General features: G+C 64.8%; 3 protein-coding genes across 5 annotated transcripts in view; 1 reads left to right on the top strand and 2 right to left on the bottom strand.

The window, feature by feature from the left end:
- KCNE2 (potassium voltage-gated channel subfamily E regulatory subunit 2) overlaps positions 1-26,777 on the top strand; it is a 286,345-nt gene that overhangs the window by 56,752 nt on the left and 202,816 nt on the right. The window lies entirely within an intron of this gene.
- KCNE1 (potassium voltage-gated channel subfamily E regulatory subunit 1) lies at positions 253-10,734 on the bottom strand. 3 transcript variants are annotated; one of them, XM_084873723.1, is made up of 2 exons: positions 10,628-10,734; positions 253-1,312 (listed from the first exon to the last, which is right to left on the bottom strand). In XM_084873723.1, exon 2 carries the CDS (start codon positions 1,267-1,269, stop codon positions 883-885), a length of 387 nt encoding a protein of 128 aa, XP_084729849.1. In that variant the 5' UTR covers positions 1,270-1,312; positions 10,628-10,734; the 3' UTR covers positions 253-882. The 3 variants fall into 3 exon arrangements, with proteins under 3 accessions (XP_084729849.1, XP_084729848.1, XP_084729850.1); XM_084873722.1 differs by lacking the exon at positions 10,628-10,734 and adding an exon at positions 5,450-5,539; XM_084873724.1 differs by lacking the exon at positions 10,628-10,734 and adding an exon at positions 5,450-5,472 and having other exon boundaries at positions 253-1,302.
- RCAN1 (regulator of calcineurin 1) overlaps positions 21,202-26,777 on the bottom strand; it is a 22,812-nt gene continuing 17,236 nt past the window's right edge. The window contains exons 2-3 of the mRNA XM_084873717.1: positions 25,074-25,362; positions 21,202-22,063 (exon numbers count right to left, since the gene is read on the bottom strand). Coding sequence (XP_084729843.1) covers positions 21,894-22,063; positions 25,074-25,362 — 459 coding nt within the window. The 3' untranslated portion in view covers positions 21,202-21,893. The remainder of the gene's footprint in view (positions 22,064-25,073; positions 25,363-26,777) is intronic.

Below are 26,777 nucleotides of genomic sequence, written 5' to 3' on the forward strand. Positions count from 1 at the left end.
TGGAGGACATCGGCCCCCGCGGCCCCTCTTCCTCGATGCCATTGCCAAGGCCGTTCCCCGTAACCCCACCCGCAGGCCAGGGCTGGGACTGATCCCTTGGGAGGACACGAGTCAGCCCCAGTGGGAGCACACCTTGAAACGCCCCGTCCCCTCGGCCCGGCGGTGCCCCTTGCCCAACCCTCCCCTCCCCTGGACTCGGGGGGGGGGGGGGGGCTCCCTCCTGCGTGATAGCCAGCGCCTCCCTCTGGGCATGCGTTCTGAAGCGGGTTTATTTTATCCCGCGTCCTCGCCATATTCCTGGGAATACTGACTCTGCTACTTGAACATAAACCAAAACCACCTTCAGGAAGACGGGAGCCGGCTTCCTTTCCCTGTCGAGTCTGAGCGGCGGGCGTCGGAGGTGGGAGAGCCTGCCGCGGCACTGCCCGGAGACGCTGCCGTCTGTCCGCGAACACACCGTCCGTCCGTCCCCGAGCCACGCCGCCCACCAGGCCCGCCCCGGGAGGGGGGAAGGGGAGCGGAGGGCACGTCCTTCTCTTTTCAAGAACCTCTCCGAAATTCCCTCCTCAGCCACTTCCACCGCCGGGACGTCATCACAGGCCTGCTCGCTGCAAGGGAGTCTGGGAAGTGCGTGCGGCTCTTATCCCCCGAGGCCAGGATCTCCGGGGACAGATCCGGGGGTGGGGGGGGGGGGCAGCTGACAGTCTCTGAGAGAAGGGATGTGATTTTTATAGAAATAGTGCTATAAACCCACCACTCACCCTCATAATAGAAAAAAAAAAATGTGTGTCCATACAGAGTACGAGAGAGAAACCGGGCCGTCCAGGGCGGGGGAAACCGGGCCGTCCAGGAGGCTCCGCCCAGTGCCCGCCCCCCGGCCGGTCAGGGCGCGGGCGCGGCCCCGGGCAGGTGGGCGTGGGGCCGCTCCACGGCCTGCGGGTTGCGGAGCACGCAGCAGGCCTGGACGCTCTCCAGCACGCGGGCCTGCAGCAGCGCCTTGTCCTGCTCCTGCCAGGCGTCGTTCTCGATGTACACGTTGAAGGGGTCGTGCGAGTGCTCCAGCTTCTTGGAGCGGATGTAGCTGAGCATGATGCCCAGCGTGAAGAAGCCGAAGAAGCCGAGCACCATGAGGATGTACAGCGCCTCCATCCCGCCCGTGCTGCCCGGCGCGCGGCGGGCGGGGCCGGACGCATTGCCGGCCGCGTGGGCCGTCTCCCGCCACAGCCGGGCCAGGAGCGGCGTCACCGCCGTGGCGTTCGGCAGGTGCATCCTGCACTCCGGGCCGCGGCGGAGAGCGGGATCCTGGGAAAGTCTGCGGAGGAAAATGGGAGAAATCAAAATGTCCGCCTGGGCCACAACCCACACCCCACACACGCACAGGAGGCGACTTTTACAACCTCAGGTGCTGCCCGGCCGGCGTGGCTCCGTGGCTGAGCGGTGACCTGTGAACCAGGAGATCGCGGTTCGATTCCCGGTCAGGGCACACGCCGGGTTGTGGGCTCGGTCCCCAGTGGGCAGGGGTAGGAGGCAGCTGATCCATGATTCTCTCATCATTGATGTTTCTATCTCTCTCTCCTCCCTTCCTCTCTGAAGTCAATAAAAAAAATAATTTAAAAAACCTCAGGTGCCTCCCACACGCCTCGGTCCGTTCCGCGTGCCACTCCTGTCCACACAGGGGCCTCTCCTGATCGGTCAGTTGATGAACTGATTCCCTTTATCCCCATCGGCCAGTCCCCCTGCTGCCTCCAAGGCGCCACCAGAGCGAGGGCCTTGGCAGACACAGGGTCTGTGTGCCTGCAGCCCACAGGCTCCGGACCAAAGCGTGCTCCTCCCCCGTTCACGGAGCCCTCACCCCCAGTGGCTGTCCTGAGAGGGGGCGCTCGGAGGTCCCTGAGGGTAGGGGGGCCTCGGGTGGGCCCTTCTCACAGGAGAGGAAGAGCCCCCGAGGACACCATGCGCAGGCGGCCTCCTGCAGCCAGCGGCGGCTCCGGCCAGACTCCGGCCCCTCCGGGACCTTGACCTTGGACTCCCAGCCTCCGGACCGTGAGAAAGCGAACCTCTGTGCGGCCCCGCCCCGGTGTCTGTGCAGCAGCCGAGCAGATAACACGTATGTACACGGTGTCGGGTTCCGGGCCCCGGCCTTCCTTCTTCCCTGTCCTCAGCACGTGGCCCCCCCCCGCCAGGCGTGTCTGTGCGTGCCCGCCTCCCTTCCCTCTCCAAGAGGCACGGCCCCCGTGGCGTGGGCGGCTGCTCCTCCGTGCCCCCCCCCCCAGCTGACCACAGCCCGTGGCCTGGGAGGGACTCACACTGCTGGTGCCGTGGCTCACACACCTGGCCAGGCCCCGGGGCTGTGGGCGACCGGGAGGCCACCCCCCGGGGACCGCACTGCGGGAACACTACCTGGTCACCTGGCAGCCTCCCGCAGGGTCCTGTGGGGGGTCGCGTGGCCCTCCCTCCACGGCCAGTGCGCCAGCTCGGGGGGGGGGGGGTCTGCCCTCTCAGCCCCTCCCCCCGGGACTGCCAGGAGCCTCACAGAAGGTGACAGTCTCCCCTGAGCGCCCACAGGACACCTGGTGCAGGGGTGTCTCCTGGAATCCTGACGGGGCATGCTTCCTGAACCCTCCCAGTGGCCTCACCTCCGTGGATACGGGGTCAGGTGGTGCTTTGTGCAATGAGCCTCAGAATGGCCTGGCACCGCCTGGCATCGCCAGCGCAGTTTTAATGACCAGATCCAATCTGCCCGCCCGCGGGGCCGCTGCCATCCCCACGTTCCCTCCACCGAACGGCGTGCTCGGGGCCGCCGTGGGAGGCGTGGCTCCGGTGACCGGACAGCCACGTCAGCCACCGCATCACGGAGAACAGCTCCCAGAGGGGAGCGGGCGCACCGAGGTCAGGCCTCCTCTCCAAAAAGCACCTGAACGCACTCCGAGAGGCCGGTGGTGACGAAGCAGCCCCGGAAAGGCTCCTGCAGGCCGACGCGGCTCACCCGCCAGGAATTCTGGGAGCTGCCCGGCCGGCGTGGCTCAGGGGCTGAGCGCCGACCTCTGAGCCAGGAGGTCAGGGTTCAATTCCCAGTGAGGGCCCAGGCCGGGTTGTGGGCTCCATCCCCAGTGGGGGGCGTGCAGGAGGCAGCCGGTCAGTGATTCTCTCTCATCACTGATATTTATTGTATTTCTCTCTCCCCCTCCCTTCCTCTCTGACATCAATACGGTGTATTAAACAAAACAAAAAAACTTCACACTCCCACTCTCCTGAGAAGCAGTTGTCAGCCGTTTCATCGTCACCAGGGCACCACGTCCGAATTCTGGAGGCACGTGGCCTCGGTGCAGAGACGAGCCAGCAGGCCCGACCCTCCAGTGGTCGCTGGTTCCATCCGGTCTCCCCCGTGGCCTGGGGGCGGCGTACCCCGAGGGTGGTCGGGGGCTCAGGAATGAGGACACAGCCTGCTCAGGGCTCAGCGCCTGTCAGAGGACCAGGTGACGGGAGGGGTGGGGTGAGGGCCCAGTCACACCACAGGAACAGGACGAGACGCTGGGGGAGAGGGGGTGACAGCAGATCCCAGGCTCGGGGGCGGGGAGGCACAGGGAGGGAGGCAGTGGTTAAGTGCATTCCGGGAACCCCAGCTTCCCTCTGAACCCGGGGTCTGCTCTGACCACCCCCAGGGCTTTGTGGGGCGGACATGCCCCCCTTCGCCTCTGGCTTGTGCCGGTCTCCGTGAGAGCGTGGCCACCATGCTGTCTGTCAGCATCCTACCGGCTCTCGCCGCTCCGGGGCGCTGCCTGTGACCCCATCCTGACGCCGACCCCTTCGACCCCCACAGCACCCTGTCCGCCAGCTCCTCTCCTGACGGGCCTGTCACCGCCGTCCACCGGCCTGGGCGCGGCCCCCAGGGCTCGGCGGGGTGAGACTTGCCCACCAGCCCCACGCCAGCACCAACCCGCCAGGTGGGTTTGCCCACCCAAACGGAGGCAAGTGCTAGATCAAAGCAAGGCCACGTGAGCAAATTACAGGGAGGCCCAGTGCACTCTGGGAAGAGACGGGGGACCGAATGAAAACCTCTACCCACATAGCAGGTTTTCACCTAATGAAACGTAAACTACCTTATTTATATTATTCATGTGTTTTTAGCATCATGTGGCCTGCGTATTAAAACGTGTGTGGTTAATACCAGCCCACCTGTTCCCGGAGCGCTGTGAGGCGGTGGTGACTGAATAACAGCCCAATTTCCACTCTCCCCACCCCCCGCCCTGCGCTCACCCCGTTAGACAGCAGCTCTCACCGCCACCTGCACTGCGTATCCTGTGTCTTCCCGAGACCGGAGCTTCGGGGGATCTCGGCCGCCGTTCCCTGTGGCAGCCCGGAGGCCAGAACAGAGTCTGGCCGTGGCAGGAGCGCCACGCACTACCAGGACACAGGCATGTGGGCACGAATGCATGAACGAATCGTGTCCCATTCAACCCCCAGCACGCCCGCAGACGCCGGCACACGCAGACGCACACATACACAGACACACGCACACACAAACAGATGCCCACACAGACACGCAGACACACACATACATAGTCACACGCAGACGCCCGCACACGCAGACGCACACACACAGTCACACGCAGACGCACACAGATGCCCACACAGACACGCAGACACACACATACACAGTCACACGCAGACGCCCACACGCACACGCAGACGCACACACACAGTCACACGCAGACGCCCGCACACGCAGTGCTCTCCCAGCTCCGGGGGGGACAGGTGAGTCCGCGGAGGCCTGCAGCTTGCACTTGGGTTTGGCTCACGTTCACTAACATCAGGACAGGCACACCCCTGAGGCTGCGGGGACCCAGCAGGACCCCCCCCCCCAGCAGCAGGAAGTGGGGCTCTGTGCGACCCCCAGAGCCGGAGCGCAGGGCGGCCTCCGGCAGCTCTCACCGCGGGAATGGGAGCCGCTGTGGAGTCCCACAGGTGACCCTGACCCTGACCCCAGCGCGCAGGGGCCTCGTTCCGCCCTTCCTGACCAGAGGGGGACCCCATTAGCTCAGTCCCCCCGGAGCCTGGAAACCGCGGGGGGGGCGGGAGGGGGGCTCCGCCATGTGGCTGCCCCCCCCAACTTTCTCCAGAAGCGGCGCGTCCCCACCGCCGGGATGGAGACCAGGCGCCGGCCGTCCCCGCCTTTCCCAGCCGTCCAGCCCGGCAGAGACACCGTCACCAGCACAGACAGAAAGGCCGGCGGCGCTGGGTCTGCTCTGCAGGCGGGGTGGGCGGGCTCCTTGCTGAGGGTGCTTTGGGGAGTTTTGTAAAGTTTCTGGGGGAGCCGGGTGCCGGCTCTGTGCCTGTGCTCGGGAGACCGAGGAGCCTGCCTGGGGGCGCCCGGGCTCAGAGCCGGTCCCCGGAGGCCCCTTCGGGCCGCCTGACTGGGCACTGGAGCCGGCGAGGAGCCTGGACTTACCGGTCCGGGCGCCGGGAGGCCGGTGTCTGTGCGGCTGGCCGGGCGCGGGGCCACAGCAGCCCAGACCGCGCTCCCTCCGGGCCCAGTGCGCCCGCCCTGGCCGCCCCGCCTCCCGCCCCCTCCGCGCCCCACCCCGCCCCCTCCCCGCCCCCTCCGCGCCCCACCCCGCCCCCTCCCCGCCCCCTCCCCCGCCCCTCTCCGCACCCTCCCCCGCCCCACCCCGCCCCCTCCCCCGCCCCTCTCCGCACCCTCCCCGCCCCTCTCCGCACCCTCCCCGCCCCACCCCGCACCCTCCCCCGCCCCTCTCCGCACCCTCCCCGCCCCTCTCCGCACCCTCCCCGCCCCTCTCCGCCCCTCCGCGCCCCACCCCGCACCCTCCCCGCCCCTCTCCGCACCCTCCCCGCCCCACCCCGCCCCCTCCCCGCCCCTCTCCGCACCCTCCCCGCCCCTCTCCGCACCCTCCCCCGCCCCTCTCCGCACCCTCCCCGCCCCTCTCCGCCCCTCCGCGCCCCACCCCGCACCCTCCCCGCCCCTCTCCGCACCCTCCCCGCCCTCCCCCGCCCCACCCCGCCCCCTCCCCGCCCCCTCCCCGCCCCTCTCCGCACCCTCCCCGCCCCACCCCGCCCCCTCCCCGCCCCTCTCCGCACCCTCCCCGCCCCACCCCGCACCCTCCCCCGCCCCTCTCCGCCCCCTCCCCGCCCCTCTCCGCACCCTCCCCGCCCCTCTCCGCACCCTCCCCGCCCCTCTCCGCCCCTCCGCGCCCCACCCCGCACCCTCCCCGCCCCTCTCCGCACCCTCCCCGCCCTCCCCCGCCCCACCCCGCCCCCTCCCCGCCCCCTCCCCGCCCCTCTCCGCACCCTCCCCGCCCCACCCCGCCCCCTCCCCGCCCCTCTCCGCACCCTCCCCGCCCCACCCCGCACCCTCCCCCGCCCCTCTCCGCCCCCTCCCCGCCCCTCTCCGCACCCTCCCCGCCCCTCTCCGCCCCCTCCCCGCCCCTCTCCGCACCCTCCCCGCCCCTCTCCGCCCCCTCCCCCGCCCCTCTCCGCCCCCTCCCCGCCCCACCCCGCACCCTCCCCCGCCCCTCTCCGCCCCCTCCCCCGCCCCTCTCCGCCCCCTCCCCGCCCCCTCCCCGCCCCTCTCCGCACCCTCCCCGCCCCACCCCGCCCCCTCCCCGCCCCCTCCCCGCCCCTCTCCGCACCCTCCCCCGCCCCTCTCCGCACCCTCCCCGCCCCACCCCGCACCCTCCCCCGCCCCTCTCCGCACCCTCCCCCGCCCCTCTCCGCACCCTCCCCCGCCCCTCTCCGCACCCTCCCCCGCCCCTCTCCGCACCCTCCCCGCCCCACCCCGCACCCTCCCCCGCCCCTCTCCGCACCCTCCCCGCCCCTCTCCGCCCCCTCCCCCGCCCCTCTCCGCACCCTCCCCCGCCCCTCTCCGCACCCTCCCCGCCCCACCCCGCACCCTCCCCCGCCCCTCTCCGCACCCTCCCCCGCCCCTCTCCGCACCCTCCCCGCCCCACCCCGCACCCTCCCCCGCCCCTCTCCGCACCCTCCCCGCCCCACCCCGCACCCTCCTCCGCCCCTCCCCGCCCCACCCCGCACCCTCCCCCGCCCCTCTCCGCACCCTCCTCCGCCCCTCCCCGCCTCCCGCGGTCCCTGGACCCCAGGCCTCCAGCTGCCGCCCGTCTCCCGCCCCTGGCCCAGCGCTTAGCTCTGGGCGGCTGGTGCTCTCCCCAGCCCTGCCCCGCAGGAGTTTGGGGTGCCGGAGGGAACCCTCCCTGGGGACAGGCACCCTGCAGACAGCTCCCCCTGAGGCGCCCAGGCCACTCCCGCCCCAGCTGACTCCTCCGAGCGGCGCGGGCGCACCCCGTACCTGCTGGGCATTAAGGGGCCCTTCCGGGGGGTCGGCCGGCCTGGGCTGAGGCTGGGGCCCAGCCTGGCGGGGTCCCCATGCCGCAGTCAGTCCTGGAGCCGCCCAGGCCCTGGCCCCTGTGCTCCCAACCACGCAGTGCGCCCCCCTACCCCCCAACTCCCCCCGCCTGGGCACGGTCCAGGCGGGTGGCGGGCAGCAGAGGAAAGCTCGCCCTGAGCAGAGAGAAAAGCTCGGCCCAGCCCGCATCTCCCTGCCCATCACTCCCCCCCCCCCGCCCATCACTCCCCCCCCGGGGCCGGAGAGGGTCCCCCCCACCCCCGGGGCCGGAGAGGGTCCCTCCCCGGGGCTGGAGAGGGTCCCCCCCCCCCGGGGCCGGAGAGGGTCCCTCCCCCCGGGGCTGGAGAGGGTCCCTCCCCCGGGGCCGGAGAGGGTCTCCCCCCGGGGCCGGAGAGGGTCCCTCCCCCCGGGGCCGGAGAGGGTCCCCCCCGGGGCCGGAGAGGGTCCCTCCCCGGGGCCGGAGAGGGTCCCTCCCCCCGGGGCCGGAGAGGGTCCCCCCCCGGGGCCGGAGAGGGTTCCCCCCCCCGGGGCCGGAGAGGGTCCCCTCCCCCGGGGCCGGAGAGGGTCCCCCCCCCGGGGCTGGAGTGGGTCCCCCCCCGGGGCTGGAGAGGGTCCGTGGATCTGCCCTTCTCAGACAGCCTGCCCGGCACTCCTGCGTGCTGGGTGCTGTGGCGTCCACAGGGCACACACCTGGGCCGCGGGCTCCATCCCCAGTAGGAGGTGTGCAGGAGGCAGCCGATCAGTGATTCTCTCTCATCATTGATGTTTCTCTCTCCCTCTCCCTCTTCCTCCCTTCATCTCTGAAATCAATAAAAATCTTTTTTTTTAAAGAAAAAAGACTGCCCACAAAAATAGTCACGTAAGCTGCCTCTGCCCGCGTCTTGGGCGCTGGCACTGACCCCTGGCACCCTCGAGCCCCCCAGGGAACAAGCGCAGCCGGCCATCGGCCCCGGATTGTGTTTCCCAGCGGCCCTTGCACCTGACAAATAGCCACAACCTTCACCTTGTTATGCAAAGAGCACAAATCCGGTTAAGAAACGTTTCCCAAAGAAATGCCAGCACCCCCCCATGCGCCCGGCTCTGCCCGCCTCGGCGGTGCTGCGGGGAGCGTGGGCACGGTAATTACCGCCTGGAACGTGATCGGCGCCGGGAGCGCCTGTCTCCGCCCGGACAGCCGGCCTGACGCTGGACTGCACACATGGTCCTGACATGCGTGTTTTAGCCCGGGGCCCGGGGCCCGGACGGAGGCGGCCCCTCCCACGCTGCGGCTGCAGGCACGGCGGCGCCTGCGGGGCTTCGTGGGGACCAGCTGCCGGCGGAGATTCCATCTCTCCGGTCCCTGCACGGCCATGGCCTTGGTGTGCTTCCAGCTTCCGGGAACACAGAGCACCTGTGGCCGGAGCCCCGCGGGAGGCCGGCAGCCTGGAGCCACGCCAGAGCGGCGGCCGGAGCGGGCACAGGTCACTCTGGAAACGTGGCTGCTGGTGGCCGTGGTCGTGGTTTCTGTGCCAGACACGGCCCTCGCCCGGACGGACGGACGGACGGACGTGGGGGCTGCAGGCCACCCGGGAGGAACCGGCGAGGAGGGAGGAAGCCAGGGGTGGCGCTGGGGTGACCCCAGGAGGGCGAGAGCACACCTGCACGGGGGGGGGGGGGGGGGGGGCTTCAGAAACGCATGCACCCAGTGCCCTCTGCGCCCGTCGTGACCGGTGGAATGACACCTGATCGCAGACTGAATCCTTCTCCACGTGCTGCCCCATCCTGAGCTCAGACCCTCTCCTCAGAACTGTCCTCTGCCCGGCGGCGTGGCTCCATGAGTGAGCATCCATCTTAGAACCAGGAGGTCCCAGTTCAGTTCCTGGTCAGGGCACAGGCCCGGGCTGCAGGCTCCATCCCCAGGGTGGGGCGTGCAGGAGGCAGCCGATCAGTGACTCTCTGTCGTCATTGATGCTTCTATTTCTCTCCTTCTCCCTTCCTCTCTGACATCAACAAAAATGTTTTTAAAAAGAATTTTTCTCCCTGAGTACATTTCTTCTTTGCTGGCTCGTCCGTCCAGTTCAGTATGTGCTGAGCTGCTGCGCCGCAGGCTGTGGGCACCCGTCATCGGCTCTGCCCCGCCCCCCCCCCCCTCTCACCGCAGGCTGTGGGCACCCGTCATCGGCTCTGCCCCGCCCCCCCCCCCCCTCTCACCGCAGGCTGTGGGCACCCATCATCGGCTCTGCCCAAGGCCCCCCCCCCCCCCCCCCCGCCCCGCAGAGTCGAGCTAAATGCCCACCCCCTCTCTCACGCCTGCCCGTCCCCTGCCTCCAGCACAGGGAGCCTTTCCGGAGAAGTGCCCTCTCCCCGGTGGGGAGGGCTGTGCAGGTCCCAATGGCACAGGCGTCGGCCTTGACCTCGGCCCTCCCTCCCCAGGGCTCCGGGGCCACTCCTCTCTCCCATTGCCGGAGCCCCACCCGAGGCAGCGCACGGCTGCTTCTCCGGAATCCGACTGGGCTCCTGGGAATGGAGCCCCCCCCCCCCCTCCCGCCCCGTCTGTCCCGAGGGTCCACTCCCAGCTTCTTTTCTTTTTCTTTTCTTAAAACATTTTTAAAATTGATTTCAGAGAGGAAGGGGGTGGGGAGAGTCAGAGAGAGAGAGAGACAGAAACAGAGAAACATCAATTATGAGATTATGTGAGAGGATCATTGACCGGCTGCCTCCTGCTCGCCCCACACTGGGGATGGAGCCCGCAACCCGGGCCTGTGCCCTGACCGAGAGTTGAACCGTGAACTCCTGGTTCCTAGGTCAACGCTCAACCACTGAGCCACGCCGGCCGGGCCATAGATTACTTCTTGATCTGATAACTGGCTACTCAGCTCTCTGGGACCCGGGGCGCCCCTTTCTGGACGGTGTACAGCAGACCGGGGCGGGGGTGTGTGTGTGTGTGTGTGCCTGTGCCCCACGGAGCCTCGGTGACTGTTTGCCGAGCCACGCGGACTCAGCGGGTGTGCTGGGCCGGAGGCTGGCCGGAGGGGTAGGTGGAGGCATCGGGGTGAGTGGGCGGACATCACCCAGAGCTGCGGGCAGAGCGGCCCCCCTGCCGCTCCGTGGCTCTGCAGAAGCCCAGGGACCCGGGGACCCCCGTGTCTGGGGGGCTTGTCTGAGCAAACGCCAGGGCTGTCCCAGTTCTGACAGCCCAGGGGCCCGCAGACCAGCCGGGCAGCCTCGGGGCCTGCACGGGCCAGGCCTGCCGATGGCCGTCCGTCCACCCACCTGAGCCGAGGCCGTGGACTCCCGTTCCGTGGCTCCCTCGCCCCGGGTGACAGGGTGGAGGAGCCTGCTCAGGGCTCCCTGCGCCGGTGGCGGGCGTTAGAAGCTCCGTTCAAGCCCGGGCACAGGCCCTGCGGCTCAGCTCAGCCTTATCCGTCCCCGGCCGAGGGCACGGCCGGCAGATAAGGTATAAAAATAGAACGCGGGCCTGGCTCCCAGACAGAGCGGACCCACGGGGAGCCTCTGGCCACGCTCTGTGCACGTCGCAGGGAGGTGGGCGGACCCGGGGTGCAGCCTGGCAGACAGCCCAGAGCGTGAGGTCGGGGTGCGGGCGGGAGCCCGGGAATGGAACCCTGGCCTCCTGCGGCCTGAGGCGAAGGTCTTAGGAGCAGAGGATCTGGAACATGGAGCTGGGACCCGTCACCGGCCGAAACCAAGCCTCGGGGTGACCTGAGGGGGTGATGGAGCCACGCACTGGCCTCCGGGGGCACAGGCATGCTCGTTCTGTGGGACAGACCCCCCAATGCCACATCCAGCCCGGCCAGGGTGGACCCATGTGCAGGGGGAGCTGCCATGCCGGGCAGGGAGCTGGCTGGTGAGGGCATGCTCCTCTGCTTCTGCCCGGGGCCCGGGGCCCGGGGCCCGGCACCACGACCCCTGCAGGACTGCACGCCCGGCCCACGGACACAGAGCTCCCCCACACGCTCCCCCTGTAGATGGTGGAGGCAGGGCCATGCTGGTCAGGAGCCTGGTCCTTCCATGTCGGCGCCTGTCCCAGGCCTGGTGCACCTGCCCGGGCCATGGGGAGGAGGAGAGACGGGTTCTCAGAACCTGCAGCGAGCATCTCCCTGAGGCCGGTTCTCTGGGGTGGGAGGGGGTGGGGGAGACATCACCACTCAGACCAGCGGGATCAGCACCCGGAGCCTGGCCTGTGCCCAGCTAACAGCAGACACTCCATCGAGGTTTGAAGGATTCAGTTCAGGTCTTTTGCGTTGTACTTGGGGCAGGTAAATGGGAGCCGTGCTGGGCTGTCAGAGCACATGGGGTGGGACTCAGCGTGACTGAGAACGGCTGGGGGTGCCCCGTCTGAGCAGAAGCCAGAGCAGGAAGGGAACATGGGGACATGAAAGACGGAGGCACAGATCCACCCACTGCATGACTCCTCCTGCTCACAAACGTCTAGGAGCTTTTTGTTGTTGTGAATCCTCACCTGAGGATATTTTCCCATTGACTTCTAGAGGCAGGGAAAGAGGGAGGGAGCGGGGGAGGAGAGGAGGGAGGGAGGGAGACAGGGAGGGAGGGGAGAAAGAGAAACATCCACGTGAGAGAGACGCAGTGATTGGTTGCCTCCCGCGTGGGCTAAGGCCAGGGATTGAACCTAAAACCCTTCAGTGCAGGGCCAACACTCTAACCACTGCCCATACACCTGTCACATCACCGAAGTTCCTTTTAGCCAGTACACCATGTCCAGCTTTAGGCAAAAAGTACCATACCAAAAGCAAAGAGCATAGAGTGACGAGATATGGCAAGCATTGGAAACAGACTAAGATATGACACAGATGTTGGAATGATCAGATTAGGGATTTTAAATAATTCTGATTAATATACAAATGGCTCTAATGGAAAAAGTAGATAACGTGCTAAAAAAAAAAAAAAAAAAAGATGGGTGGTTTAAATAGAGAGATAAAAATTATAAGAAATAATTTTTTAAATGCTAGAGGCCAAGGACCTGCAACAGAAATAAGGAATGCATGGGACTGGACATGGCTGAGGAAAGAATTGCTGATGGTACATCAATGGAAACTTCCAAAATGTAAAGGTAAAGGAGGAAAAGACTTAAAAAACACAATGTCCAAGAATTGCAAAAGGCATAATATATGCGTAATGGGAAAACCAGAAGAAGAAAGAGATAAAGGGATGGAAAAAATATTTGAAACAAAAATGGCTGGGAGTTCCTCGTACTTATGTCAGACACCAAACCACAGATCCAGGAAGCTCGGAGAACACCACACAGATAAATGCCAAAATAAATATATTTAGGTATATCATATTCAAACCGCAGAAAGTCAAAGATAAAACAATATTCTAAGAAGCCAGGGATGGGGGTAGGGCTTAGCAAGGAGGAACAGAAATAAGAATTAGATCTTATTTCTTAGAAACCACACAAGCAAGAAGAGAATGGAGTGACATATCTAAAGTGTTGAGAGAGAAAACAAAATCACCAATCTAGAATTCTATATCCTGTGAAATTATCCTTCAAAAGTAAAGGAAAAATAAAGACCATCTCAGACAAGCAAATATTGAGGGAATTTGTCTCAGTAGACCTGCCTTGCAAGAAATATTCAGAGAAGTTCTTCAGAAAGAAGGAAAATTATATATATATGTCAGAAGCCTGAATCTATATATATTTTTTTAAAAAAAGGAAGAGCATTGGAGAATGAATGAGTGAAGATAAAATAAAAACTTTTAATATTCATAACTGAGCTAACAGATAATAGTTTGTTTAAAACAATAGCAACATGCATGAGATGATTATAGCTTATTTATTGGTGAAATGGATGGCCATTATGATACAAGGGATGGGAGGAAGAGTAGGGATGTTCTGTTATTATTAGGTACTTGCACTCCTCATGAAGTAAGATGGCATCATTGGAAAGTGGACCTGGATTAATTGTAAATGTATACCACAAACTCTAAGGAGGCCACTGAAAAATCAGCTTAGGAAGAGTTGTAGAACTGATGTGCTGAGAAAGGAGAGAAAATGGAATCACAAAATGCTCCATTAAAACCAAGAATGCCCAAAAGCGGTGGAAGACAGAAACAGAACAAATAACCAAGGCAATAGATAGCAGACAGTGCACAAATATGGCAGATATTAATCCAACCACATCGATACCCATTTCAAATGTCAATGATCTGAACACCAATTAAAAGTAAGAGATTGTTGCCTAGCTGGCATTGCTCAGTGGTTGAGCGTTGACCTATGAACTGGGAGGTCATGGTTCAATTCCTGGTCAGGGAACATGCCCCAGTTGCATTGCAGACTATATAGAATATAGAATATAGAATATAGAATATAGAATATAGAATATAGAATATAGAATATAGAATATAATATATATATATTAAGAAGATAGAGATTGTCAGAGTGTATTTAAAAAACAAATAAGACACAACCCCTCCCCCCCCAAAAAAAAAACAAGACACAACCATCTGTTGTCTGTAATAAATCAGCTGTAAATGTAAAGACAGATGGAGATGAACAGCAAAGGGATGGGACAGGTATGCCGGGCTAACAGTAACCAGAAGAAATCGCAGCTGTTATTAATTTCAGAAGAGCAGACTCAGGGCCAGGAAAATGATCAGAGACAAAGAGTCCGTTCTCCAAGAAGTCATGACAGTCTCTGACATGTATGTGCCTGACATCAAAACACACAGGCAAGACGGCCGACCCTCCAGGAGAGAGAGGAACCCGCTGTCACTGGAGACTCAGCGCTCTCTCGGAGTCCGCAGGCGGGGGCTGGTGAGGACGCAGCTGTTCCACAGCGCCATCCGCCAGTGCAGGTGCCTCTGCAGAATGCGTGATGCTGTATACAAACCCTTTCTGTCCGCTCGGCCGTCGGAGAGGGCCTGCAGGAGGTGATGCTCAGTAACAGGAGCGCGCCTCGTCACCACATCTTGCTTCCAGTGCTGTGTGCTCTTCAGTGAAGGAAGCCAGGGCCCGCTCCTTGGAGAAACGGAAGTTTTGAACAACAAAACAAAATAACGCAGCGTTGGATTATAGCTCCAAGTGTGAAGTCAATACCCGCAAGCCCAAGCTGATCCAGAGGAAGGACGGACTGTAAATAAACCAGGAAGAAGAGACCCGTCTCCCCGCGGAGATCCGAACAGCTCACGCCGATCCTCTGCCTCCCGGGAGAGGGGCAGCCTCCGCCACGCCCCACGTGTGGGCTGTGCGCCACGACCCCCTCCAGACTGCGCCACGGGGAGGGGGAGAAGGGGTAACTCTGCAGGGTGACCCTGCCGTCAGCGGCCATAAATCATCCCGACAGTTTGCGGCTTGTAATGACGTACGTGATGAAAACAGCCCTTCCCCTCGAGGCCCTCCCGCACCCGTGACCCGCCTCGCCATGAGGAAACACCAGCACCGGCCAGTGAGGCACCCCACGCCCTGCGAGAAGCTGGGCTGGCCGCGGAGCCTGGGGCACGGCGATCGGTGCCAGGCGGGTCCTGGGCAGAACGGGCACTAGGCAACGCTAAGAAAACCACGTCAAACTAGACTCCTCACTCGGTACCGATATTGGCTCACTGACCGTGACCAGTGACCTTTTCTCAGGGGGCAAACCGGGTGCGAGGCAGACGGGAACTCGGTGCCACTGCCTCGTCTTTTTCTGAAAAGTCTAAAGCTTTTCTAAAACACAAAGTCTATTAAAAAGAAAATTCACTTAGTCATTTATTTCATTTTTTTAAAAGACAGCTGCATCCACATGTTCCTTACAGCATTATTTATTGGTTTGTTTAAAATATATTTTTATTGATTTCAGAGAAGAAGGGAGAGGGGGAGAGAGGGAAAGAGAAACATCAACGATGAGAGAGAAGCATTGGTTGGCTGCCTCCCGCATGCCCCACCTTGGGGATTGAGCCGGAAACCCAGGTATGTGCTGACTGGGAATGGAACCTGTGACCTCCTGGTTCATAGGTCCACACTCAACCACTGAGCCACATTGGCCAGGCAATAACTCATTTATTTACTTATTTTTGTTAATCCTCACCTGAGGATATTTTTTCATTGCTTTTCAGAGAATTGAAGGAAGGGAGGAATGAGAGAGAGAGAATAACTGGTTGCCTCCCACATGCGCCCCTACTGGGGCTGGGGAGGAAACCTGCAATTGAGGTATGTGCCCTTGACCGGGAATTGAACCAAGACCTTTCTGTGCACAGGCCAACGCTCTAACCACTGAGCACACCAGCCAGGGCAAAAAGAAAAGAATTTAAAATGAACAACTGCTGCTGCACAGAAGCATAGACACATCGCTCCAATGGGACAGAGTGCACCAGGCACAGTCTACAAACTCAGTGCTCCCCTCACAGTCTAGACGGGAGCCGTGGTGAGCAGTTAGCGGTGTGTCCTTGGGGAAGTGGGGGGGTGGTTATGGGGTGAGGTCATAGGAGGGGCTTCTGGGTGCAAATATTATATTTCTTTAAAATTTTTGTTTAATATATTTTTATTGGTTTCTTAGAGAAGAAGGGAGAGGGAGAGAGACGTCGATCGGCTGCCTCCTGCACGCCTCCTGCTGGGGATTGAGCCCTGACTGAGACTCGAACAGGTGACCTCTCGGTACATGGGAATGCTCCACCACTGAGCTCACTGGCCAGGCCGTTCTCCGTGGCGGTCCAGCTGGCGGCTGCGCGGTGGTTCCCTTTCTTTACCTCGACGAGCTGCCTCTGCAGATCCAGTGAAGCCAGGGATGGAAAGGAGACAAGAATGTGTGAAGCACGAATCAGGATGTGTATCCACGTGGACGATGCTGGATTACAGAAAGTAACTTTCCAATTCATACCTAAAGCATGCCAATTCTTAAAACTTACCGTCAGTAAAACAAACTGTGTCTCGCTTACAGACTTATGAGCTGAGCCTAAGTATAAAGACACGAGGTGGTGAGTAAGGAACTCATGATCACAGCTGGCTCTGCAGAGGGAGGAGGGGGAGAGGGTCTCTGGAATGATTTGTGTGTGTGTGGTGTGGTGTGTGTTGCGTGTGGTGTGTGTATGTGTGTGTGCATGTATGTGCGCGTGTGTGTGTGGTGTGCGTGTGTGGTGTGGTGTGTGTGTTGTGTGTGCTGTGGTGTGTGTATGTGGCATGTGTGTGTATGTGTGCGTGTATGTGTGTGTGCATGTATGTGTGTGTGCTTGCATGTTTGTGTGTGTCGTGTGTGTACAGTATATAAACTTTCTGGTGGACGTATTGCAAAATATAAAGTAGAGATACAGTTAGATTGTGATATTATTCTCGATTCTTTTTCTAGTTTTGAAAGAAAAACATATGGTGTCCACACCCCAGAACACTGACGTCCTTGGAGGATAGTTCGCCGTGAGCCTCCGGCCCTGCATGTGGAGAGGAAGGGCCACGGTCCCGGCAGGACGGAGAGCCCGGCTGCTCTTCCTCGGGCGGCTCCGGCTCGCAGACCAGTGACCTTGGCGTTTCACCGGCCCCTCGTTACCAGCACGTCTGTCATGAAGGTAATCACTGAGTTTCCCGGGAGGTGGATTACACCTGCTGACAGGCCTCCCCCCGCTGGGAGGAGGTGAAGGGGAAGTCAAGGCCAGCAGGTTCCCCTGCGGCGTGGCGGGGGGGGGGGGGGGGTGCTGGTGCCACGGGGGAGCGGACATGGGGAGGCCGGGGACACGGAGGACTCGGTCTTTGAACACATGACATTTGGGGTCTCTTGGAGCCCAGGCCCAGGGGTGGGCAGTCTGTGGAGTCTCTGTTGGCCTCAGTCTGGGTGTGAATGCCAGCGCCTGGTCTTCTGGGATCTGACTGAAAGAGCCAGAGACCTGAGAGCGGAGAGGTGGAAAGGATGACCTTGAGTGGCAGTGCCAAGGTCAAAGCCCCCTTAACCCCTCTCAGACTCCTCCCCTCGGGATCCTGCTGCCCGTAGACGCATTCGCTAAAAAGAAGGAAGCCAGTGTTCACATGAGCAGGGCCTGAAGCACACAGCGCCCCCCGGGGGGTGTGAGGGGACCCGTGGGCTTGGGGCCGCCCTCACAGCAGCACAGCCTGAGCGCTCAGCACCCTCCCCCAGCGAGGCCACTGTGAGCGGAGTGTGAGCCACGGCCGCTGTCCTGCCCGCGAGGCCTGTAGGTCCCCTGCCAGCTCAGGCCGCTGTGGCAGCACCCCCTCCTCGCGGTTGCAGGACGCTGCCCGCAGCTCCCTCCTCCTCCTCCTCCTCCTCCTCCTCCTCCTCCTCCTCCTCCTGGGTGCTCCCGCACAGCCCACAGCTCACCCCTCCCGCCAGCTGGGGCCCAGCGGGCTCCTGTCTCCCCAAAGGGCCCACCTGATGCGGGGGGTGGGGAGGGGTTAGGGGACGGGGGAGAGAGGAGGGGCGGCCAGGATGCTCTTACCTCTCCCACGTGGCCCTGTAAGTCCTGCCAGGTCTGCCTCCCTCCAAAGGCCAGGGACTGCAGCCTCCACCAGAACCTCGGCCCCTGCTCTGCTGGCTCCACTGGTCCCGTGGGCACCACTCAGCACGGACGGCAGGGGGCGCCGCTGGCTTGGGCTGGGGCAGCAGCATCACCTCCCCAGGCCTCCAGAGGTGGGCGGTCACTGCAGGTGGGGACCTGGGGGCAGAGGTGCACGCCCCCCTGCTTGCGCCCTGGGGTGGGGGCTAGGATGCAGTGGGGAGGTGAGCAGTGTCTGGCGGCGAGGGGGAGGGCCCGGGACGGCCCCCTTCTCTCCTCCTTCTGGTTCCCCAACGCCCCCCAGGCACCTGCAGCCTCGAGGTGTCTCCGAACCCGGCGGGACATTCTCGTCTCTGCCCCCCAGGCCAGGCCACTGCGCCTCCTGCAGGACCACAGGGCGCTTGTCTGGCCTGCAGGTGGGGCCGGACCTCCCGCAGGGCAGCTGTGGGCACTCCCCGCCCCGCCGTTTCCATGGCAGCACCCTACTCGGGTAGCGATGTCCTAAGATGAGAACGTGTGCTGGGCCCGCCATTCCGGATTGTTCACTGTGAGGAGAGTTTAAGAAGCTTCTGCACGCCCACTCACAGGGACCTCTGCAAGACACCATCCTTCAGATCTCACAACCTGCCACAGGGATCTGAAACCGAAACTGGCAGTTTTTACCTTACAAAAACCCTGGGCTCACAGAACTCAGAGAAAAGAGGTTGTGTGGCAGCTGAGGCCACAAAGCCACGTGGAAACCATCAGGTCGGGGAAGGCACACCCATGTGCTGGGACAGGAGCCGCCCTTTAGAATGGCTGCAACGATCCTGCGCGGCTTTAGACTGTATTTCTGTAAGGAAGAGAATGGCGCGTCTTTTGTACGATTGGCAGGAAAAATGCTTTCGAGGCTTCAGAAATAAAACAGACCTCGCAGGAAGTGGGTCTTTTTTCGTGCTTCTTCTCCAGCAGTTCGTTCATTTCAAAGGCCTCGCTGAGAGGTGTGCTCCTGGCCTGGAGCCCCGCTGGCGAGGCCACACGGCAGTGGGCGGTCACGGACAGCGGTGCCACCATCTATCCCCTTACCCACATGTATGTTGTTCTGTAGGTAGCAGAGTGTTGGTTCCGCACATACATAAAATGTAGTCCTATATTGAACTTTAAAGAAATGAGACCCACTGAAGCCTGTTTGGCTCAGTGGTAGAGCGTCGGTCTGTGGACTGTAAGGTCCCGGGTTCCGATTCTGGTCAAGGGCATGTACCTTGGTTGTGGGCACATCCCCGGTAGGGGGTGTGCAAGAGGCAGCTGGTCGATGTTACTCTCTCATCGACGTTTCTAGCTCTCTATCTCTCTTCCTTCCTCTCTAAAAAATCAATAAAATATATTTAAAAAAAAGAAAAAAAGAAAAAAAAAGAAATGTGACCCACGTTGGTTTTTAAAGTGTCGCGGACACATGGATTCTTCTTCGTTGGAGTCTCGCGATGACTTGGCTGTCTGCCCTGGCTTAAGGCTCTGTACGGCGTCAGACACAGAACCTTCCCCTGTGTGGCCAGAGCTAAGACCTTCCCCCAACTTCTGTCCGTTTCCCAGAGATTTGAAGTTTTCCCCTTTTATCCTGATTTTTAAAACATCAAGGGGAGCGGGGGAAGGTGGAAGAGGGTAAAGGAATAAGTGGTGACAGAAGGGGATGGACTTGGGCTGGTGAACACACAATACAACATACCGGTGATGGATGGTAGAACTGTACCCCTGAAACCTATGTAACTTTATTAAAACCAGTGTCACCACAATGCATTCAATAAAAAATCACTAAGTCAACTTTATTAAAGCATACTTACCTGTAACAAAACGCTACCCTTTAAGGTGTGCAGTTTGATGGGATTTTTCCATCCATTCACTCACCCACCCATCCACCCACCCATCTATCATCTACTTACCCACCCACCCACTAGCCATCCATCCATCCATCCACCCACCCACCCATCCATCCAATAACTGTTGAATGTCTACTGTGAGCTACCAGGAATCCTGCCTCCACTTGACTTATATTCTTACAAGGAAGACAAACAATTTAAAAATTATAATAAAAAGACCAGACACATCACAATGGGGAGATAGGGGTACAGGGGAGGGGCAGGGGCAGCAGCTGGGATCCTTCTCGAGGGGAGCGGTTCAGTGCGGGCTTGTAGAGGGACGTCAGTAGGCCGGTGAGCCACCTCGGCTGCATTCACTGAGCATGCGGGGTGTGTGTGTGTGTGTGTGTGTGTGTGTGTGTGTGTGTCTGGGGGAGCTGCTGCCGACGCAGTCGGAGGGGAGCAGGACTGACATGGCGTTCACCCGGGCTGGGCTGGGCAGTGGGTGACGTTCTGGGCAGAGAGACCCTGGGCCAGCGCACCGAGGGAAGAGATGTTGGTGAGCTGGGAACACTGAACATCACACATCACCAGGACGTGAAGGTCAGCCAGAGGGGGCTGGTGGTTCTGAGCCACGGAGCTGTGAGAGCAGAGTGACATGTGCTGCGGCTTTATTCACACGCTCACCTCTATGCTTCTTGAGGCAGAACCCCAGAGACCTCCCCCCCGCTGTTCCCAGGAACCGGTATGAACCACCGCGTGAAACATTTCTGTGACGATCTGCTGAGGGGCACGCCGGGCCACGGGGGCGTGGCTGTTGGCCTTGCATTTGCTGAGCCTCACCGGCGGGGACGGAGACCCCCGGGCGACCTGGGCCTGCTCACGACTCCAGGCCTCACGCCCATCAGCCTGGTGACCCGCAACCTCAGTGCCACAGGGGTGGGATTTCAGCAGCCACGGCCACACACCTACCACAGGACAACCACGGGACACGGCCGGTGAGGGAGATGCAGTGATGTGCTGTGTGCCCGTCGGCTCTGCCTGCTTCCCTGCATCCAGACTGGATGGACTCAGAGGGTCCGCAGACCGAGGTCAGAGAGGACAGGGCAGGCAGGCGGCTCTCCCCGGGCGCACGTGTGCGGTCATTGCAGATGCAGGTAAGCCCGACCCTCCGAGGCCGCCTCTCAGGGACAAGCACCCCTGAACCCCGATGCCGGCGGCGCCCTCCGCACCGGCCCGCCGAGCACGGACAACGGGTTCTGAGCCTGTCCCTCCGCTTCTGACCGAGCACCAGATGGCCCGCTCCCCGACAGCCGCTCAGGGCCCCGCGCTGTGCTCCTCGGCAGCGGGCCTCACGGTGCTTTAAGGCCAGAATAGAACGGCCTCCCCGAAGGACAGCCCCACGAGGGGTCCCAGGGAACCGCGTGAGTCAGGGGGAGGGCACTGTATCCCGCTCACGTCGCCGGGCCCACTGTCCACCTCACACCGCGTGCCCCGCCCCGCCCCGCCCGGTGGGCCACGCCGCCCAGCAAGGCGCCCCGCCGTGTCCACCACGTGCACAGCGTGTGACATGTGCTGCCGGCTTTATTTACATGTTCACTCCATGTTCCGTGGCGCAGACACCCAGCGACCTCACCCGCTGCTCCCAGGAATCGGTGTAGACCCCCGCGTGGAAGAGACAGAGGGATGCCAACCCCAGATGCTGCACCCCGGAGGCTGCAGGGAGCCTGCTGTCTGACCGGAGGGCCGCCTGGACCGCAGACGGCCGGCGGGGGGCGCGGCCATGGGCGCGGCCGCGGGGTGCCGGCAGGACGCCGGGCCTCGGATCCAGGACAAGCCGCGTGGGCGCTCTCAGGCGCCGGGACCGGGAGGTGGCCGCCGGCTCTCGGATCTCCCACGTCGGGGCGAGGCGGAGCGACGCGCAGGCCCGGCGCGAGGCCGGAGCAGACATGCAGGGCCGTCGGCGGGAGGGAGGGAGAGGGTGGGCACCGCGCAGTCCACACTGCAGCGCCCCCAGCTCCGTCTCAGGCTTCGTGGGCACGGGCACTGCCCGGAGAGGGCCTGCCCCGCGGGCCGCCGGGAAGGCCCTCGCAGACCAGGCCGCCGGGAAAGGTGCAAACCGGACGAGGTCCGTGTGCGGGACCCCGCTGTGACCGGCCGTGCGGGCGGTGCGGTGAGGACCGGGCCACGCCGTCCTCCGCTAGAGCGCGGACGGCCGCAGCGGCCGCCTCAGTGATCCCCGGAGACGCCGGCAGCGCTCAGCGGAGGTGCAGGGGCCTGTACTCCGGCCGCCGGGTCTGCACGATTTTGGGTTTGGGCCTCCTCGTCCGCTCTGCCTCGTCCTCCTCCGCGTCCTCCTCGCTCTCGCACACGTGCACCACCACGCTGGGCGTGCTGTCGGTGGCCGCGTGCAGCTCGTACTTGTCCCCTGGGGAGAGAGGGCACGGTCACCGGTCACCGGGCGGGCGAGCGAGGGGGAGGGGTCGGAGGGACACCTGGACGGCCTTGTTCGGTGGCCTTCCCGAAGGAGCAGCCGTGAGCAGTCCACCGCCCGGGCCGGGCCTGTGTCAGCACAGCGGCCCTTCACCCCCAGGATGCGGGAGGTGCCCCTGCTCGGCCGCACGCTGAGCCCAGGGCACGGCCATTGTCCAGGGCACAAGGGAGAGCTGCCGGGAGGGTCAGAGGTCACGGGCCACCTTGGCCATGATGCTAACAACCCCCCAGCCCACCGGCCAGGCGCGCCCAGAGGTGCGGGGCCGGAGGATGTTTGCAACACCTCTGCCTCCCGTGGCTGCAGAGCACAGTCCCCAGGAGCCCCAGCACGCCGACCGGCTTCCCAGTCTGTCCCCAGAGCTTCTCCCTCAGCCTCCGCGGGGAGGTGCTCCAGAGGGGTCTCCCTCACAGCTCCCTCTCCCCGCAGGGGCCCGTCCCCTGCTCTGCCCGGGAGACCCCGCCCCCTGCTCTGTCCGGGAGACCCCGTCCCCTGCTCTGCCCGGGAGACCCCGTCCCCTGCTCTGTCCGGGAGACCCCGTCCCCTGCTCTGTCCGGGGGACCCCGTCCCCTGCTCTGCCCGGGGGACCCCGTCCCCTGCTCTGTCCGGGGGACCCCGTCCCCTGCTCTGCCCGGGGGACCCTGTCCCCTGCTCTGTCCGGGGGACCCCGTCCCCTGCTCTGCCCGGGAGACCCCGTCCCCTGCTCTGCCCGGGGGACCCCGTCCCCTGCTCTGCCCGGGAGACCCCGTCCCCTGCTCTGCCCGGGGGACCCCGTCCCCTGCTCTGCCCGGGGGACCCCGTCCCCTGCTCTGCCCGGGGGACCCCGCCCCTGCTCTGCCCGGGAGACCCCGTCCCCTGCTCTGCCCGGGGGACCCCGTCCCCTGCTCTGCCCGGGAGACCCCGTCCCCTGCTCTGCCCGGGGGACCCCGTCCCCTGCTCTGCCCGGGAGACCCCGTCCCCTGCTCTGTCCGGGGGGCTCAGCCCTCAGCCTGTAGCCTCGGCAGGAGCTGGGGGAGCACACGCCCCCGCCTGGCTGCCCGCCTCGACCTTCACGGGCGCGGGCAGCGGGTAACGGATCCCCGCTCCCCCGCACAGGATGTTCCGCTGTTTCAGAAACGTAACCTTTCCCCAAGAAACTGCTGATGGCGAGAAACCGACACCTCGGCCGGGACATCTGATTGCAGCTCAAGGAGAAACGAGGGGCCGTGGCTCAGCACCTTCTCTGCTGCAGGGACCAGGCGGGCCACCCCTCTGCACCCCGAGACCCACCGGCCTCCTCCCAGCCTCTACCCCACGGCCAGGCGCCCCACGTTACTGTGTCGGGGAACCACGAGCTGAGCGTGGCCAGGCGGGGGGGCCCAGGCCCCATGGGGGGCGAGGGGGAGTGGGCACGGAGCCCTCTCTCTGGCTGCCCCACAGGGAGCGCCCGGCAGGAGGGGTGCGGGGGCGGGGGGGCCTCGGCCCGTCCCTCCCTGTGGCAGTGGCTCTGCACCGCACTGGGCAGGGAGCGGAGGCAGGCAGAGGACAGAGGACCCTCACGGGGAGCACTCCCGGGGGGAGGGCTGGTTTCCTCCCACCGCCCACGCTCATGTCCACGCGGAGCGGCAGGACGGGGTCTGCCCCCCACACGGGCGGAGTCAGTGGTGAGGGGGGATCACGGTGGTGGTCAGGAGGGCCCGGCATTCGGTCCCCACAACCAACTCCATCCTGTGGTCCTCCCTACGGACGAGCCAGAGGCAGCACGCCGCCCCACGGTTCCACTGAGGCTGAGGCCCACACGGGGCTCTCCTGGCGCCAGGCACTCGTGGGGGAAGGACAGGGGGAGGCCACGCCTCCCGACCCCGACCCCGAGCATCTGCGTCTGGGCCCTCAGCACTCTCTCCTCACTGCTGCCCGCCCCCGGCCACTCACCTACCCCCCCTTTCCCCCCCGCCCTGGGCCCCGCTCACCTGCCCCTCCATCCCCGGGCCCCGCTCTCCTGCCCCTCCATCCCCGGGCCCCGCTCTCCTGCCCCTCCATCCCCGGGCCCCGCTCTCCTGCCCCTCCATCCCCGGGCCCCGCTCTCCTGCCCCTCCATCCCCGGGCCCGCTCTCCGGCCCCCCCCCCCGGGCCCGCTCACCTGGCCCCCCCCGGCCCGCTCACCTGGCCCCCCCGGCCCGCTCACCTGGCCCCCCCCGGCCCGCTCACCTGGCCCCCCCCGGCCCGCTCACCTGGCCCCCCCCCGGCCCGCTCTCCGGCCCCCCCCGGCCCGCTCTCCGGCCCCCCCCGGCCCGCTCTCCGGCCCCCCCCGGCCCGCTCACCTGGCCCCCCCGGCCCGCTCACCTGGCCCCCCCGGCCCGCTCTCCGGCCCCCCCCGGCCCGCTCTCCGGCCCCCCCCGGGCCCGCTCACCTGGCCCCCCCCGGCCCGCTCACCTGGGCCCCCCCGGCCCGCTCTCCGGCCCCCCGGCCCGCTCACCTGGGCCCCCCCGGCCCGCTCTCCGGCCCCCCCGGCCCGCTCTCCGGCCCCCCGGCCCGCTCTCCGGCCCCCCCCGGCCCGCTCACCTGGCCCCCCCGGCCCGCTCTCCGGCCCCCCGGCCCGCTCTCCGGCCCCCCCCGGGCCCGCTCACCTGGCCCCCCCCGGCCCGCTCACCTGGGCCCCCCCGGCCCGCTCTCCGGCCCCCCGGCCCGCTCACCTGGCCCCCCCGGCCCGCTCTCCGGCCCCCCCCGGCCCGCTCTCCGGCCCCCCGGCCCGCTCTCCGGCCCCCCCCGGCCCGCTCTCCGGCCCCCCCCGGCCCGCTCACCTGGCCCCCCCGGCCCGCTCTCCGGCCCCCCCGGCCCGCTCTCCGGCCCCCCGGCCCGCTCTCCGGCCCCCCGGCCCGCTCTCCGGCCCCCGGCCCGCTCTCCGGCCCCCCGGCCCGCTCTCCGGCCCCCCGGCCCGCTCACCTGGGCCCCCCCCCGGCCCGCTCACCTGGGCCCAGCTTGCAGACGGCGTACAGGAGGTCATAATTTATGACGGGGGTGGCGTCCTCCGCCTGCTTCCAGCCGACAGGCGGCGAGGCGGGCGGGGAGATGAGGAACTGCTTGTCGGGGCTCGGGGGGCCAGGTGGGGGCTCCCGATGTGCAGCGTCTGCAGAGAAGGGCAGGCGATGCAGCCCTGCCACGCCGCTCGGAGCGCAGTGAGGGCAGGCAGGCGGCCGCAGGGAGAGCGCCAGAGGGAGTCTGGTTCGGGTTCGGGGAGCCTCCGAACGGGCACAGCACTCAGGCCCAGAGCCGGAGGGGGGACGGACAGAGCCAGAGGGGGGACGGACAGAGCCGGACGGACAGAGCCGGAGGGGGGACGGACAGAGCCGGACGGACAGAGCCGGAGGGGGGACGGACAGAGCCGGAGGGGGGACAGACAGAGCCGGAGGGGGGAGGGACAGAGCCGGAGGGACAGAGCCGGAGGGGGGACGGACAGAGCCGGAGGGGGGATGGACAGAGCCGGAGGGGGGACGGACAGAGCCGGAGGGGGGACGGACAGAGCCGGAGGGGGGATGGACAGAGCCGGAGGGGGACGGACAGAGCCGGAGGGGGATGGACAGCCGGAGGGACAGAGCCGGAGGGGGGACGGACAGAGCCGGAGGGACAGAGCCGGAGGGAGGACGGACAGAGCCGGAGGGGGGATGGACAGAGCCGGAGGGGGGACTGGACAGAGCCGGAGGGGGGGACGGACAGCCGGAGGGACAGAGCCAGAGGGGGGACGGACAGAGCCGGAGGGGGAACAGACAGAGCCGGAGGGGGGGATGGACAGAGCCGGAGGGGGGACGGACAGCCGGAGGGACAGAGCCGGAGGGGGACGGACAGAGCCGGAGGGACAGAGCCGGAGGGGGTCGGACAGAGCCGGAGGGGGGATGGACAGAGCCGGAGGGGGTCGGACAGAGCCGGAGCGGGGACGGACAGGTGGTTTGTGTATAAACGGGTCCGGACCAGAACGAGCCGGGACCCCCGTCCTGCCCGCTCTGCACACCCAGGCCCAGCCCAGGAGGCCAGCACACTCCCGATGACGTCATTCTCCGGGACGGGGCCGGGGACCAGGCTCCCCACACCCTTGGTCCTCACTGAGCTTAGAGGTCCTACGGGGTCCGAGGCCTGAGCAGCAAATCTACCCGTTTGGGCTGCCCCTCCCCCCACCCCGCCTGCCGTGCCTCTACCTGAATCACCAGAGGCAGCCGGGAGGGACTGGGCGATATTTATAGGAACCCCACCCGGCAGCCAGGAGCGCTCCCAGCCAGCACCCTCCGTGAGCCTGCGCCCCTCACCGCCAGGGGGCAGAGCACCGGCTCTGAGTCCGGGGAGCTGGCCTTTTCTGCTCAGGAAGCTGCCGAGGGGCTGCCCCCCGCCTGGGGGACACAGCGCCCACCCGCCCCCCAGGGGCTCACTGTAACCAGGGAGTGTACCCCGAAGCCCTCTCCCCCGGTGAGCACCGGGAAGGTGGTCACTCCATGGAGGCAGGGCACCGGGAGGAGGTGAGCAGGAGGCACAGCAAACCCGGCCACAGCGAGGTGCGAGCCAGGGGTGCGGCTGCCAGAACCGGGCGGCCCTGTGGCGGGCAGCACCCCTCAGACTCTCAGAAACCTACTGCCCGGGTCTGGGGGGCCAGGGGCCGCCCCCCAGTGCAGGCCGCCCCCTCCCC

This window comes from Pipistrellus hanaki, assembly GCF_964339955.1.
Source record: "Pipistrellus hanaki genome assembly, chromosome: 2".
In the NCBI taxonomy this organism is placed as follows: domain Eukaryota; kingdom Metazoa; phylum Chordata; class Mammalia; order Chiroptera; family Vespertilionidae; genus Pipistrellus; species Pipistrellus hanaki.

Bases quoted from the DNA above. Each gene is read 5' to 3' on its own strand.
- KCNE1 (XM_084873723.1), bottom strand. From the start codon at position 1,269: ATGCACCTGCCGAACGCCACGGCGGTGACGCCGCTCCTGGCCCGGCTG.